The sequence below is a fragment of the Ruditapes philippinarum genome, unplaced genomic scaffold (genome assembly GCF_026571515.1).
Source record: "Ruditapes philippinarum isolate M1 unplaced genomic scaffold, ASM2657151v2 ctg4486_1_1_1_1, whole genome shotgun sequence".
In the NCBI taxonomy this organism is placed as follows: domain Eukaryota; kingdom Metazoa; phylum Mollusca; class Bivalvia; order Venerida; family Veneridae; genus Ruditapes; species Ruditapes philippinarum.
In genome coordinates this window covers 6,546-19,180 of record NW_026856292.1, presented here as the reverse complement: position 1 = coordinate 19,180, position 12,635 = coordinate 6,546, and the positions used below count along the sequence as shown (strand labels likewise).

General features: G+C 29.4%; 1 protein-coding gene across 1 annotated transcript in view; it reads left to right on the top strand.

The window, feature by feature from the left end:
• The window catches only part of LOC132746108 (sushi, von Willebrand factor type A, EGF and pentraxin domain-containing protein 1-like), a 25,696-nt gene extending 13,061 nt beyond the window's left edge, over positions 1-12,635 (top strand). The window contains exons 14-24 of the mRNA XM_060735177.1: positions 1,567-1,640; positions 3,859-4,024; positions 4,496-4,681; positions 5,079-5,327; positions 6,127-6,222; positions 6,651-6,749; positions 6,993-7,172; positions 8,570-8,745; positions 9,504-9,675; positions 11,932-11,956; positions 12,227-12,635. Of these exons, the coding sequence (XP_060591160.1) occupies positions 1,567-1,640; positions 3,859-4,024; positions 4,496-4,681; positions 5,079-5,327; positions 6,127-6,222; positions 6,651-6,749; positions 6,993-7,172; positions 8,570-8,745; positions 9,504-9,675; positions 11,932-11,956; positions 12,227-12,248 (1,445 nt within the window). The 3' untranslated portion in view covers positions 12,249-12,635. The remainder of the gene's footprint in view (positions 1-1,566; positions 1,641-3,858; positions 4,025-4,495; positions 4,682-5,078; positions 5,328-6,126; positions 6,223-6,650; positions 6,750-6,992; positions 7,173-8,569; positions 8,746-9,503; positions 9,676-11,931; positions 11,957-12,226) is intronic.

Here is a 12,635-nt window from a genome sequence, read left to right as displayed (position 1 = left end):
ATTTTTGTCATTGTTGTTTGTTGTTGTTTTCTTTCACACCTCATACTGACAATTATTCTTAGCAGGCCCAGAATGTCTAACTCGAAGGTAACTCTTTGTGTCGGTGAAAATGCTCTGCTGAGTTTACGGTTAACAGTTTGACCCGGGAGCTAGGTTTTTTCGTTCTTACCGACAACAAGTGTTTCATTCTTTTTTCTCGCATATTAAATATACATAACCAAGAAATTCATTGATGCAAAGTATTACTGGCGATGCCAAAACATATTTCTAGATGAAAAGTATATACAACTAGCAACAATACGTTCCAGTGTTGACTTCATCTAACAAAAACAAAATTAAACTGAAACTGTTGGCTGTAACTGACTTGGGATTTATTCTTGAATAGTACGGTAACAATTGATCATCAGTAAATAGATAAACAAATAAATTAGTGCTAAGTTATGAATAATGTAGATTAAGATAAGACTTAATGCATATGTAGGCTGACCTTGATCTGTATTGATCAAGTTAATCAAACATGTTTCGCAGTTTAAAGATAATGATATAATTATGAGGAATAAAAACTGAGTCAATTTGTCATGTAGTAATGGTTAATCAGTTTGTTAAGGAACCCATGCACCTTAATCTTTAAATCTTTGTCAGAAAAAGTATGGCTTTTAGTATTATCAATTAATCGAAAAAAGGGACACACTGTTAAAATCAGCCAGCCATTTTATAAATATATAACTATCATATGCTTTTCAAATTAAGTTAATATATAGAAATGTAGCAACTTATTATTTCTTACTTGATTTTTAGGAACTAAAATAAATTCATTCAAAGAAGGCGTGCAAAAATACCTCATATTAAAACCTTATGTTGGGGAAAAACTGTGTCTGAGGTTGTTTCTACCTGTACAAAAGAACCAAATATAAATTTGTATTCCACTGTAGTGTTGCTCTGATAAATTCGTTGATTAGGGTTGTAACTGGCTATATAAACCAATGTCAATAATATTCATGTAAGTTTAGACTGAACATTTGGGAATTCTGCCGTAATAAGACGTTCATAATTGTTTTTATTTTACTATTTTATATAACTTTTATTGACCATATTGTGAAAACACTTTAAATAACATTTATTCTTGTAGACTTTTATAACCATATAATTGTTTTAATTATCAACAGTTAGGAAGAATAAAAAAATGTTTGTATACATTGATTTTTATCTTAACTTTGAAAAGACTATTTCAAAAGGGCGTAGCAAATTAATGCATGGACTTTGACAAGGTTTGTACTATAAAGTTATTGTTGGATAGTGTTTATTCAAGATTTTCTTTTCAAAATGGTTGTAGCCTTTAATACGTTTAACATGTTTTTTTGCCACATCGTCCACAGCTGAATTTGTTGCAGCCCTCACATGTTTGGGTTTGAATCATAACATTTACATAGTTGCCCGATCGTGCGGGAAATAATGCACTGGGCGGAACCTGAGATCTTCCGCCACGGGGAAAGTTTGTAAGTCGCCACTTCTCTGTTTATGCAACGTAAAATTAAACCTTGTTATGTTTTGTTTCTATACATCCAGGATGCAAACTTCCTGAGGACGAACGATACACGTTTTGGGACATGAACGGAGATGAAATCAAACCGGGAGATAATGTGAGTGCGTTTAATAAAGTCAAAGTTATATCATATTATCAAGTCAATAATTAGTTTTAGGCGTTTATAATTTTTAATAAAAGACATAATCATAAGAAGACTGGAAAACACGTTCGAATGTTACCATTATTTCTGTTACAAGTTCATTGTAGAGATATAAAGAAGCAATATATGAGTTGGTTATTTCATTAAATGATAACAATTCTTCAATATATGGTACCAAAATAGCCATATAAGAAACCAGATGTCCTGATATGAAATCAATTATCAATATATTAAATTCATTTTTACAATATATGAAACTAATTTATCAGTGTATGGAGCCGAAGTACCAATATATTAGTTGGTTATCACATAATATGATACCAGTCCTTCAGTATATGGTACCAAGGAAGCCATATATGGAACCAGATGCCCTTATATGAAACCGAATGTTCAATATATTATGTCATTTTTACAAAATATGAAACCATTTTATTAATGTATGGAACCAAAGTAGCAGTATATAAGTTGATGTTACATTCTATGATAGCAATTTTCATTATATAGTACCAAAATAGCCTATTTTTAAGTCAACAAGTCAAAGGCCGAAGTCACTGGGTTCTGTTATTACAATGCATACACTTTTTTATGAAATCGATTATTATTTGACTGATTATTTTTAAACTTTGTTAGTAGATTAACCTTGACGTGTCTTACTGGCCATGCCCAATTTTGATCAAAGGTAAAGGTCGAGATGAATTTTTTAAATATGTTTTTGTTAATGGTCAGTATGACACAATAGCTTAAATTATGACATACAACTCGTACATATATAACGATAAGTTTTGGCTGCCCCGCAAATTGTAAGTGAATGTGACGTTAAATTCAAATATTTCCTTATTAAGAAAATGTGCAGTATGCAATCAGTGAGGCACGCTGATCTTTTTACAGTTCAACACGGAATATTGGCGCGAAATTGTAATACCGGTGCAAGGATAGAATACAGCCTTAAAAAAGTCCCGTCAATATAATGACATTTTGGTTCCATATATTGCTACTTCGGTTACATACATTGATACACTTGTTTCATATATTGTAAAATTGATTTAATATATTGATAATTCGGTTTCATTTAAGGGCATCTTGTTCCATACATGACTTACTTGGATCCATATATTGACGATCTGGTATCATATAATGTGATTACCAATTTATATATTGATACTTCGGCTCCATACATTGATAAAATGGTTTCATATATTGTAAAAATGAATTTATATATTTATATTTCGGTTTCATATAAGGATATCTGGTTCCATACATTGCTACTTTGGTACCATATATTTAAGTCCTGGTATCATATAATGTGATAATCAACTTATATATTGATACTTTGGTTCAATTCATGCCTGAAATGGTTTCATATATTGTAAAAATGAATTAATATATTGAAAATTCGGTTTCCTATAAGGATATCTGGTTCCATTCACTGCTACTTTGGTACAATATATTGAAGAATTGGAATCATATATTGAGGAAATCAACTTATATATTGCTAATTCAGTTTCATACACTGACGGAATGGCTTCATATATTGTAACTGTGGATTAATATGATGCATTCCTATTAAATAAGAATATGTTTTCAAGTCATATATAGTCGAAGTAAACTTATATATTATCAAAATGGTTAAATAAATTGAAAAAGAACAATATCAGACAGCCATGGATTTCTATACATATAGACGTTTTGTTTTTTTTAAAACAATAATGTATTATATCTTAGTGTTGAGTAAAGTTTCTTTCATTTAAAATTTCAAAACACATATTAGGCATTATTCAACGTTTATCATTGACTGAATGTATTTACTTCATACGAGCTGGTATGACTACATAAATATTGTACACTGAGTCGGCGGATATCCTACAATGAAAATGAATTCCTTATGTCCAAAGTAAAATATATTTTTGTATATTTATAGTCAAAAAGTAAGAAATTTTCTTTTATTATTAATTTTTTCCTTTTTTCATAATAAAGAAATTCTAATTTAGTGTGACTGGAAGAATTAAAAGAAATATCGGCAAGCAGCCCAGTAAAATAACGGAAATATATTCCGAACAGTAAAATAATGATTTTTATTGTGAAATACGAAAATTGAAATGATCATTTAATTTCACAATATTTCTCAATATATCATTTATAAATATATAATACATTTTCTTATTTATTTCAACAGATTGTTGCTGGGGATGCATTGACGGTGAAATGTAGATTTACTGACATGTACTCATACATAGTGTATGACTACGATTACTATGATAATGATACGACTGCTGATGATATAACAATTGTTTGCAAGGATGATCATACAATGACAAAAATAACAAAAGAATGTCCTGATGGTATGTCTCAACAGTAAATATGATTTTTGTTATATAAATTAGTGAGTCAGAAAAGTAAAAAGGTATTTTATTTTAATTTTCTTCCTTAACTACAATAATAAAGTAAATTTGCATGAATTTAGATAACCTGAACATGGAAGACCTTACATAAATTTATGCACTAGCAGGCCTCACAGTAAATTCATTAAACTTGCTTGCTTATCAATGTGATAGCTTCCGAATCAAAGTAAATAATTGTGTTATTGTTATTTTGTGAATACGAAAATTTTGAATGATCATTTAAACAAACTGTATTGATTTAGCCATAATGATGACTTGTTTAAATCATAAACAAATAATGTACATTGTGTGTCTGTTTTTGTTTTCTTGTCTATTTGGTTGTTTGTTATTTTTGGCTTTTATGTATATTTCCATACAACATTATTTAAGAAGAAAACGAATTGTTAGGATTATTTTTCTTTTGTATTTTAGCGACAAAAGGTGAAAGCTGTCTGCAGATTGATAACGGAAATGTAAGTATATCAAACAGCTACTACGTTGTGTCCTGTGATAAGGGATTCTCATTAGATATTTTTGAGCCAGAGGAAAAAAGGAGCAATTGTATTGACGGCAAATTAAAAAGTGTAATCGGAGGTCAGGAACCAAAATGTATACCAGGTACATTTTATGTGTATTGTTGTGCGAGTTCACCGAAACAGTTTTTTTTTCTCATTAAGATTTTGACAATAAAGAACCATTGAAAGGAGTTCTGTGTCTGTGTCTTTTAGTAAAAATGAAATGCATACCGTAGCTGCTTTTAAAACAAGAGTTTAAATTGAAGAATAAAAGGTTTAAAGTTTTGTATATACTCAAATCAATAAGTTTGATAAACATAATCATTTTCAGCACGATGGTGGTAATATGTTTGGTATTTGTCGTTTGTTGTATAACCGCCACATTAAACAAAATTTCATTGTAAAGGTTAAAGCTTTATCGTATACAACCATTTCGACTGTTGTAGAACAAAGATAATTAAATAATGTATTTGATTTTTTCCATTACGTTGTTTTTGCAGATCGTTGTAAAGTACCATACGACTATGACACACTTCTGTCAATATCTGACAGATATCGTGTCAGTCTCTCTGGAGGTTCTGTTGTTGAGGTGGGGGACTTTGTTTACTTCAACTGTTCAAAGGCAGGAGATGATATATACGAACCTGTTAATAGAAGATTCAAGTGTATAAACGGCGAGTGGATTGAGGATGAACGAGATAAATCGTGGAAGTTTGGAAATAACGGGACTTTTCCGAAATGCAGGAAAGGTAAACACATTCCTTGATTAATAAGATTGATAAGTTTTATTTCTAATTATATCTATTGGCATTTAAGGAACTTAACATATAGTATTTAGGAAACATATATCAATTTAACTTCGTTGTTGTAGAATAACGCATGCTCCAAGTGCGCAAGAAACTTTGATACTGATTTTCATTCTAGCATGCTTGCAGAAAAAATACCTTCAATAGTTTTTTAATAACGTCATTTTGGTTTACTGATGTCAGATCTTACATAATATGGTAAGTAAGTATTCGTTATATAATGAAATGCAGATATCGTATAATAGCATATTCTACTGTCCTATACATATATTATTGGGGGTGTACTGTGAAACTTGTTCGAATTAGACGACAACTATATAGATAAATTTAATGTATACCTAGCTTCAAGAAGGATAATGTCAAATAAGTATATGTATCCGTGTAGTCGAAATCATTTATCAATTGAAAAACAAATTGTTTTCTTTTGTCTTCGAGCTTCATTTGCACTGAAAAAAACAACAAATAATGATTTTCTTGTATTATACGTAAAGACATTTTACTTCCTATGAGTTGAATATCACGAGGCTTGTTTGAAGCGGAAAATGACCCTGTTAATTTAAGTCTCAGTAGGTCAAAGATCAAGGTTAGTCTGTAAAATTTACAGAACACGCTTCTGTATTTGGCCAGGACAAACCAAATAACACACATATCAATACAATATTTAACATTTATTTGCTATTTATAAATGCAATCGATTTTATATAATGGAATAATTTATAAAACGTAATGTGATGAATTTTAGCAAACTGTGAACCGGTGTGTCAAAATGGTGGTGTTTGTTTGAGGGACGATCAATGTGCATGCAAGCATTTTACATCTGGAAAACGTTGTGAAAATGGTAACAATAATTCATTTGTAAAACAAAGATATAAATATTGACGTTTAATGTATCCTGCTGTGTATTTGTTTTTTGTGTATGATATCAATTAATTGTCATTTTAGATTATGATACCACATTGAGTCTAAGTTTTTTAAAACACAAATACAAAGCGAGTTCTTAAATAGAAAATCAAATACTCATAATTCAATTCTAAACGACTTTCCTGCCCTTTCTACTAACGTAAGGTGTTTATTTTGTTTCAAAATCGTTCACATATGGAAATATATTTTTTCATATTTTGCATTTTAAATTAATGAGTTATATAATTATGGAAACAATCTTTCAAGTCTATATTTTGACTGACTCTTTGTCACTCATTTTATAAAATATCTTAACATGTCAAGAATGTTTACTAATGTTATTTGTCTTGTATTATAAAAACATAGTTATATGTGACGATGAATGCTATGCTAATCAAGGCGAGTGTGTTGGTCCTCGAAAATGCAAATGCCCGGAGGGTAAAACTGGAACTCACTGTGAACAAAGTAAGTAAATATTAAGGAAATATGAAATAATGTTATGAAGAGATAGTATTAAATATTCCAATAAAATCGATTGAATATATATAAATACAATTTGTTTATATTGAAGAGGAATACGGCAAGGCTAATATGATAAATTCTAATGTCATTGCATGCTTCTCTGATTTTATATTTTGAATATTGTATTTTGTCTCCATTGTGACGCAAATATAATAAGTTAAATCTTTACTTACTACATTTGAATAGGTTTCTGTAGACTTCCTGAAAATAAAGATATGGCGATTCTAATCACTCAAAGAACCTATTTTGCTATTGGCGAAACAGTTCGCACTTTTATGTGTGATTCTGGTCATTTTCTATCATCTGATCAGGGAATGACGTGCCAGAGTGATGGATCATGGTCAGATATAATAACTTGTGTTGAAGGTACTAATTAGAATTATATTTTTGTCTTACATAATATGTGTCCCTGGATTACATCTATTGAAATTCAAATTTTATACACGAACGTCATTATTTTCTTACTCAACATAAAACACACCCGCTAATTGAATTGTGAATTGTGGTTTGTTAATTCAAAGACGTAATAGTAAAATGTACATATACATACATCTGAACATCTTCAAAGCGGTTTTTTTTATTCTTTAGCGTTTAACTCTGCTGTAACGTCTTTACATTATATAAAATAAATGTATTTGGAACATATTGATTGAAAATTGCTGTTTTAACATTTTTGTCCAAAATACCTGTATGTAAGTAATATGAATGTATATTTCCCTAAAATGGAGTGGTGCATGGTATGCATGAACAAATTGCACAACGGTTACAACTGTACTAAAATAGCATACTTGAATCAGTATTTTTCCGGAACATCTTATTCTTATAATGTACTCATTTTACATGTGTTATATAACAGAAACAGTCTTTGAAACAACTGTTTACAAAATCGAACATAAAATTATTGACACAACATGTATTTACTGTATATGTATTTAATCAATATAACAGTAGATATGTTTTAACCCTTTATTTACTTGTGTAATGTGCCATGTGCTTTACTTATATTATTACAAGATGCATACAACACGGCATATTGAAATTATAAAATCAAATACTGAGTTACAGCGGAAACATCCTCTTAAATCACGGAAAAAATAATAAAAATGGGTATCCAAAAACTACCGAAAGTAGGCTTCGGGTTATCACCATACAATCCGGCATTTGTCCTTTTTAACGATTCACTAGGGTTGGTAATCCTTAATCCTTAAATACCTTGATAAAATATGGAACCAAAAGTTAATGTCAAATTATGGTTTCTGGAAAATATGTTTGTAACTAAAATTATTATGTTTGGTGATAAATAATTGCAATGCTGCATTGAAATAAGTGTCCCAAGTGATTCATGCAATTTATCAAATAAATGGATAATCAATAGTTCGTACTACTATCACCTCTAAGATTTAAAACCTTATAATTTGTATCGGTGATAATTATTTTTTCTGCTTCAATTAGATATGATGTTATGTAATCTTAATACCATTGCTATTCATTAATATATCCTGTCAAGATTATTGTATTTTTGTCATCAAATGTATTGTTATTATACAATTCCAGAAATAGATGTGCTACCAGTGTTCCTATTTATTTAATGGGTACAATATATGTCCTGGTGATACAAACGTTCTTACATTTTAATAATATTCAGTTATCCTGACTACCAGTAAAATAGCTATATCTTAGAAAAATCCAATGTGTAGTAGTTTAATAACTTTAATATATGACCTTCAGGGATTAAAATGCAATTCCTTTTACTTTGCATTAAGGTAAACGGTACCTTATCAGTACGAAAACGGGAGAACGTATCGGTGCCGGTACAGATGCCGTGGTTCACATTACTTTGTTTGGCTCTAAAGACATGACAAAAAAAATATACTTTGTGGGAAAATTTGAATCTGGTGACGTCGACGAGATCGGAAAAGTTGAGAGAGATATAGGACCTGTAAGTAACACAATTATTGTGATCACTTATAAAAGAAATTTAAACTTACAGTGAAAGTGTTGTTAAGTGCTTTTTTAGTTCTTGTTGATTTGTATGATAAAATTGATTTCTCTTTCTTAGTTTTGATAGTTTCTGTGAGTTCAATTGATTTAAAAATACTTTCGTATATATTAAACTCACAAATTGAAACAACAACTGTGTAACGTATGTAAATATGTTATACACCTGCTCAGCTCAGTTGTATATAAGATAGTGCTCAGGATCTCACATAAACTAGACCAAATTAGTCGGAAACATTGGTAAAAGATAGAGCATTACTGTTTTGTCCTATATTTGGTCTGTAGTGATGGTGTTATAATATATATCCGGTACTACGGAAGATTGACATGTGTTTAATATGTTTAAAAGTATAAAATATAATTCTTCAAAACATCAGCAAAGGATAACATTGACCTATTATGTGGAAAAAATATAATGCATTTATATATTTATATAATGAACGAATATTCTTTAAAAAAAAGTTGAAGTTGAAACCGATCAAAAGTGTTTCATTCTTTGTAATTGTTTCTTCTTAATATAATGCAAATGTATAAATTTAGTCCTATAGACATTGCTATTAAAGGTTGATAGATAAATATACCGACTTTCTTCGTAACTCAAATTTCAAGACTTTTGTTCTACATAAAAATGTGCCGATGTAATCAAGGAAGTCTCATTCTTTTTTTTCTTTTTTTTTTCTTTTTTCATTATTTTTGTAGATACAAAGTGTACAGATCGGACATGATGGTGGACGATGGCATGATATCTTATCTGATTGGGACCTCGAATATGTATCAATATATGTTGAAAATATGGAGGAATTTTATGTTTTTAGAAATATTGAACAACAATGGGTAAAGGAAGGAAATGATCTGACTTTGCACAAAAAAGGTAAGTTTTTAAATAAATTATGAATATAATTATATAGTATTTTGAAATGCTTTATCAAGGACTATCTATTACCTTATTCTTTTTTTATTCCCTTTTTACATTAGGAGACAATTTTGTATGATATGATACACCTTTATGTATCAGTATTCTCAGGACGTTATACTATACTTCAGTGGTATGTTGCTAACGAGGGCATGTTTCTATTAAATACACGGCAGGGAAATATTAGTACTTCTTAGCTACTTTGATGGAGTTTAATTCCTGAACAAAACCTGGTTTTAAATAGTGACGGATTGTTAGACTTAAAACCTACATCTAACCAAGGTCTTATCTCTTATCGTGTAAGGTCCCTGATAGCCAATAACACTTTCGATTCGCATTCTACCTCGAAGTCCGGATACCTTTTATCAAAAAATTTGAAAATTGGGTTTAAGAAATTTACCACTGTGCCCTTAAAAGACAAAAAACCACGAAAAATTTCGTCAAATAAAGGTTCCCCCAAACCCAGTAGAATTAGAAAAAAAGAAAATCTTTTAATTTTTTTGTATTTTATTTTCCCAAAAATTTTTTTGATAAAATTAAAAATTTTGGGAATTTTAAAAAAATATTAAAATTTATCTTAATCATCGTGATGTAAATTAGATCTATTACCAGTGATGTAGGCATTTTAATTTCTTTAAAATTATAATTTAAAATTTTCCTATGTTTCAATAAAAATTTTATATTTCAGTTTTATATTAAAACATTTTGAATATATTTAAAATCATTTGGAAAACCCAAATTTTTGTAAATGCCCTCCCGGGTTTAAAACCGTTTTGGATAGCGTTTGAACATTTTATAAGTGATAGCCTTTTACTTTTTTGTGAAAGCTTATGTATATATAATAAATATTTGCATATGAAACTTTTGGTGAGTCAAGCACTAAGAAAACGCCTAAGAAAAAAGTTATATTGATAGCTTATAAAGATCTTATTTTGCCAAGGGGGACTTTTTGTTACAGCGTTTGAAACATATTATAACTTGAAGCATATAATGACATAAAGTGACATTCTATGAAAAAGTTTACAATAGCCTATGAAACGTTAGTTAATAGCTCCGGAGAGGATCTATATAGCAGCCAAGGAAATATTTATAGTAGCATTCGAAACATTTTTTTTGTTTTTGAAACATTATATTGTAGCCTATGAAACATTTTGTAATAACCGATGAAATATTGTATCGCAGTTTATAAAACATATTATAGTAGCCTATGAAACAGTAATAGTAACCTTTAGAATACGTTAAAGTAACTTATGGAACACTATATTGTAGCCTATGAAACAATAAATTGGAGCCTTTTAACATTATGTGGTAGCCTTTTTAACTTTAATTTATGCTAAACATTTAATCATTTTTTGTAAAACGTTACATTATATATGAAATATTTTGTAATAACTAATGAGCATTGTATAGTAGCTTATGAAAATTATATTATTGCCAATGAGATATTTTGAAGTAGCCTATAAGTGCTGCAATTAGACTCCAACAACTTGCTTATTTAGGGGAGCACTCGTCTCCGATCATAAACAGGAAGTTTCATGTATATCAAAATGTTTGTCTGGATCTCTATCATACGAAATGGGATTTCACTTTTTACAAAAGTGATGGGGGACTTAGAAATCCAAGATGACGTCCAAGATGGCCGCTGCAATCTGATTATAACCTTGTAACTTTTATTTCATTATTTGGCAGTACAAAAACTGCATATATTCATTTTTTCTATCCATGTATTGAATTTCGGTGTTAAACTAGTATTAGAGGTCAGAAACAGAAAAGATGTCCAAAAAAAAGCCCAAACATATGTTTTTGCTATTTTATTAGTTTTACTTGTAATTACATTTTTAAATGTTTTGTTATGGCTTATTTTACGGAAAATAACATTTCTTTATACAAATTATACTATTGAAAATTTGAATTTCATAATTAATTTGAGAAAAAGTAATAATTTAAAGTGGATGGGAAAATAATAAATTAATTGAAATTTCAAAATATTGAAAAAAAATGTTTGGCTACTTTAAAGACTTACATCTATTATTTATATCATTTCTGTGTAGACATTTATAATAATTGTGAAATATGAGGATGATATTATTAATAATATCATCATTTCAATTCAGAACCATATATATAGTACAGAGTTACTTCCCTTTGAAACAAATACGACATAGAAAAAAAATTATACAGTAAATGTCAAAATATTTCAGTATATTTTATTAGAATTCAACTACAGATGCCTTTCGTGGTAAGTTGCTTTATTAGATTTAAAACTTTAAGCATAAATTCTAATGTTTTTCCATAATTTTAAGTAACGTAACATTTTCTTGGAGGTATACAATAATTGTATTATGTCGTCTGCTAAGTTCATAAGTATTTATCAAAGAATTATAAACATTGTTAAAAGCGAACAAAAGGATGAAAACATTATCATGAATGATACTGTATTTTTATATACGATTAGAACGATAGTTGATAATGTATATGATGTTGTCATGTCCTTTCGTTTATATTTCAGTCATGAATTACTCTCTGCTTAGAGCACCCTTAAGTACCAGGTACACTAGCTTAACTTTGATTGGAAATCTTAGTACTTTATATGTGGCGAAAAGTGTAACCTTCAGAGAGACAAAACATCAAGAGGCTTTAATTTGTGAAAAGGGCAATCAATGACGTAGAGTGACTAGTGTACCTAATGGTGATCTTGCTGCCATTGAGGATCGCTATCATAGAAAAAACGGGTTATCTGACTAAATATTATGCACAAAATAAGGCCAACTCAAACGATCAAACAATTTCATACTCAAAAAAAGCAATAAAAGTAAAGCACGAATTTCAGGATTTGATAATGCTTGATAAAAATGTATATTTTTGGTCCACATTTAAAAATTCCTTTCAGTGAAATTGCCGAAGCTCATGATTGCTCA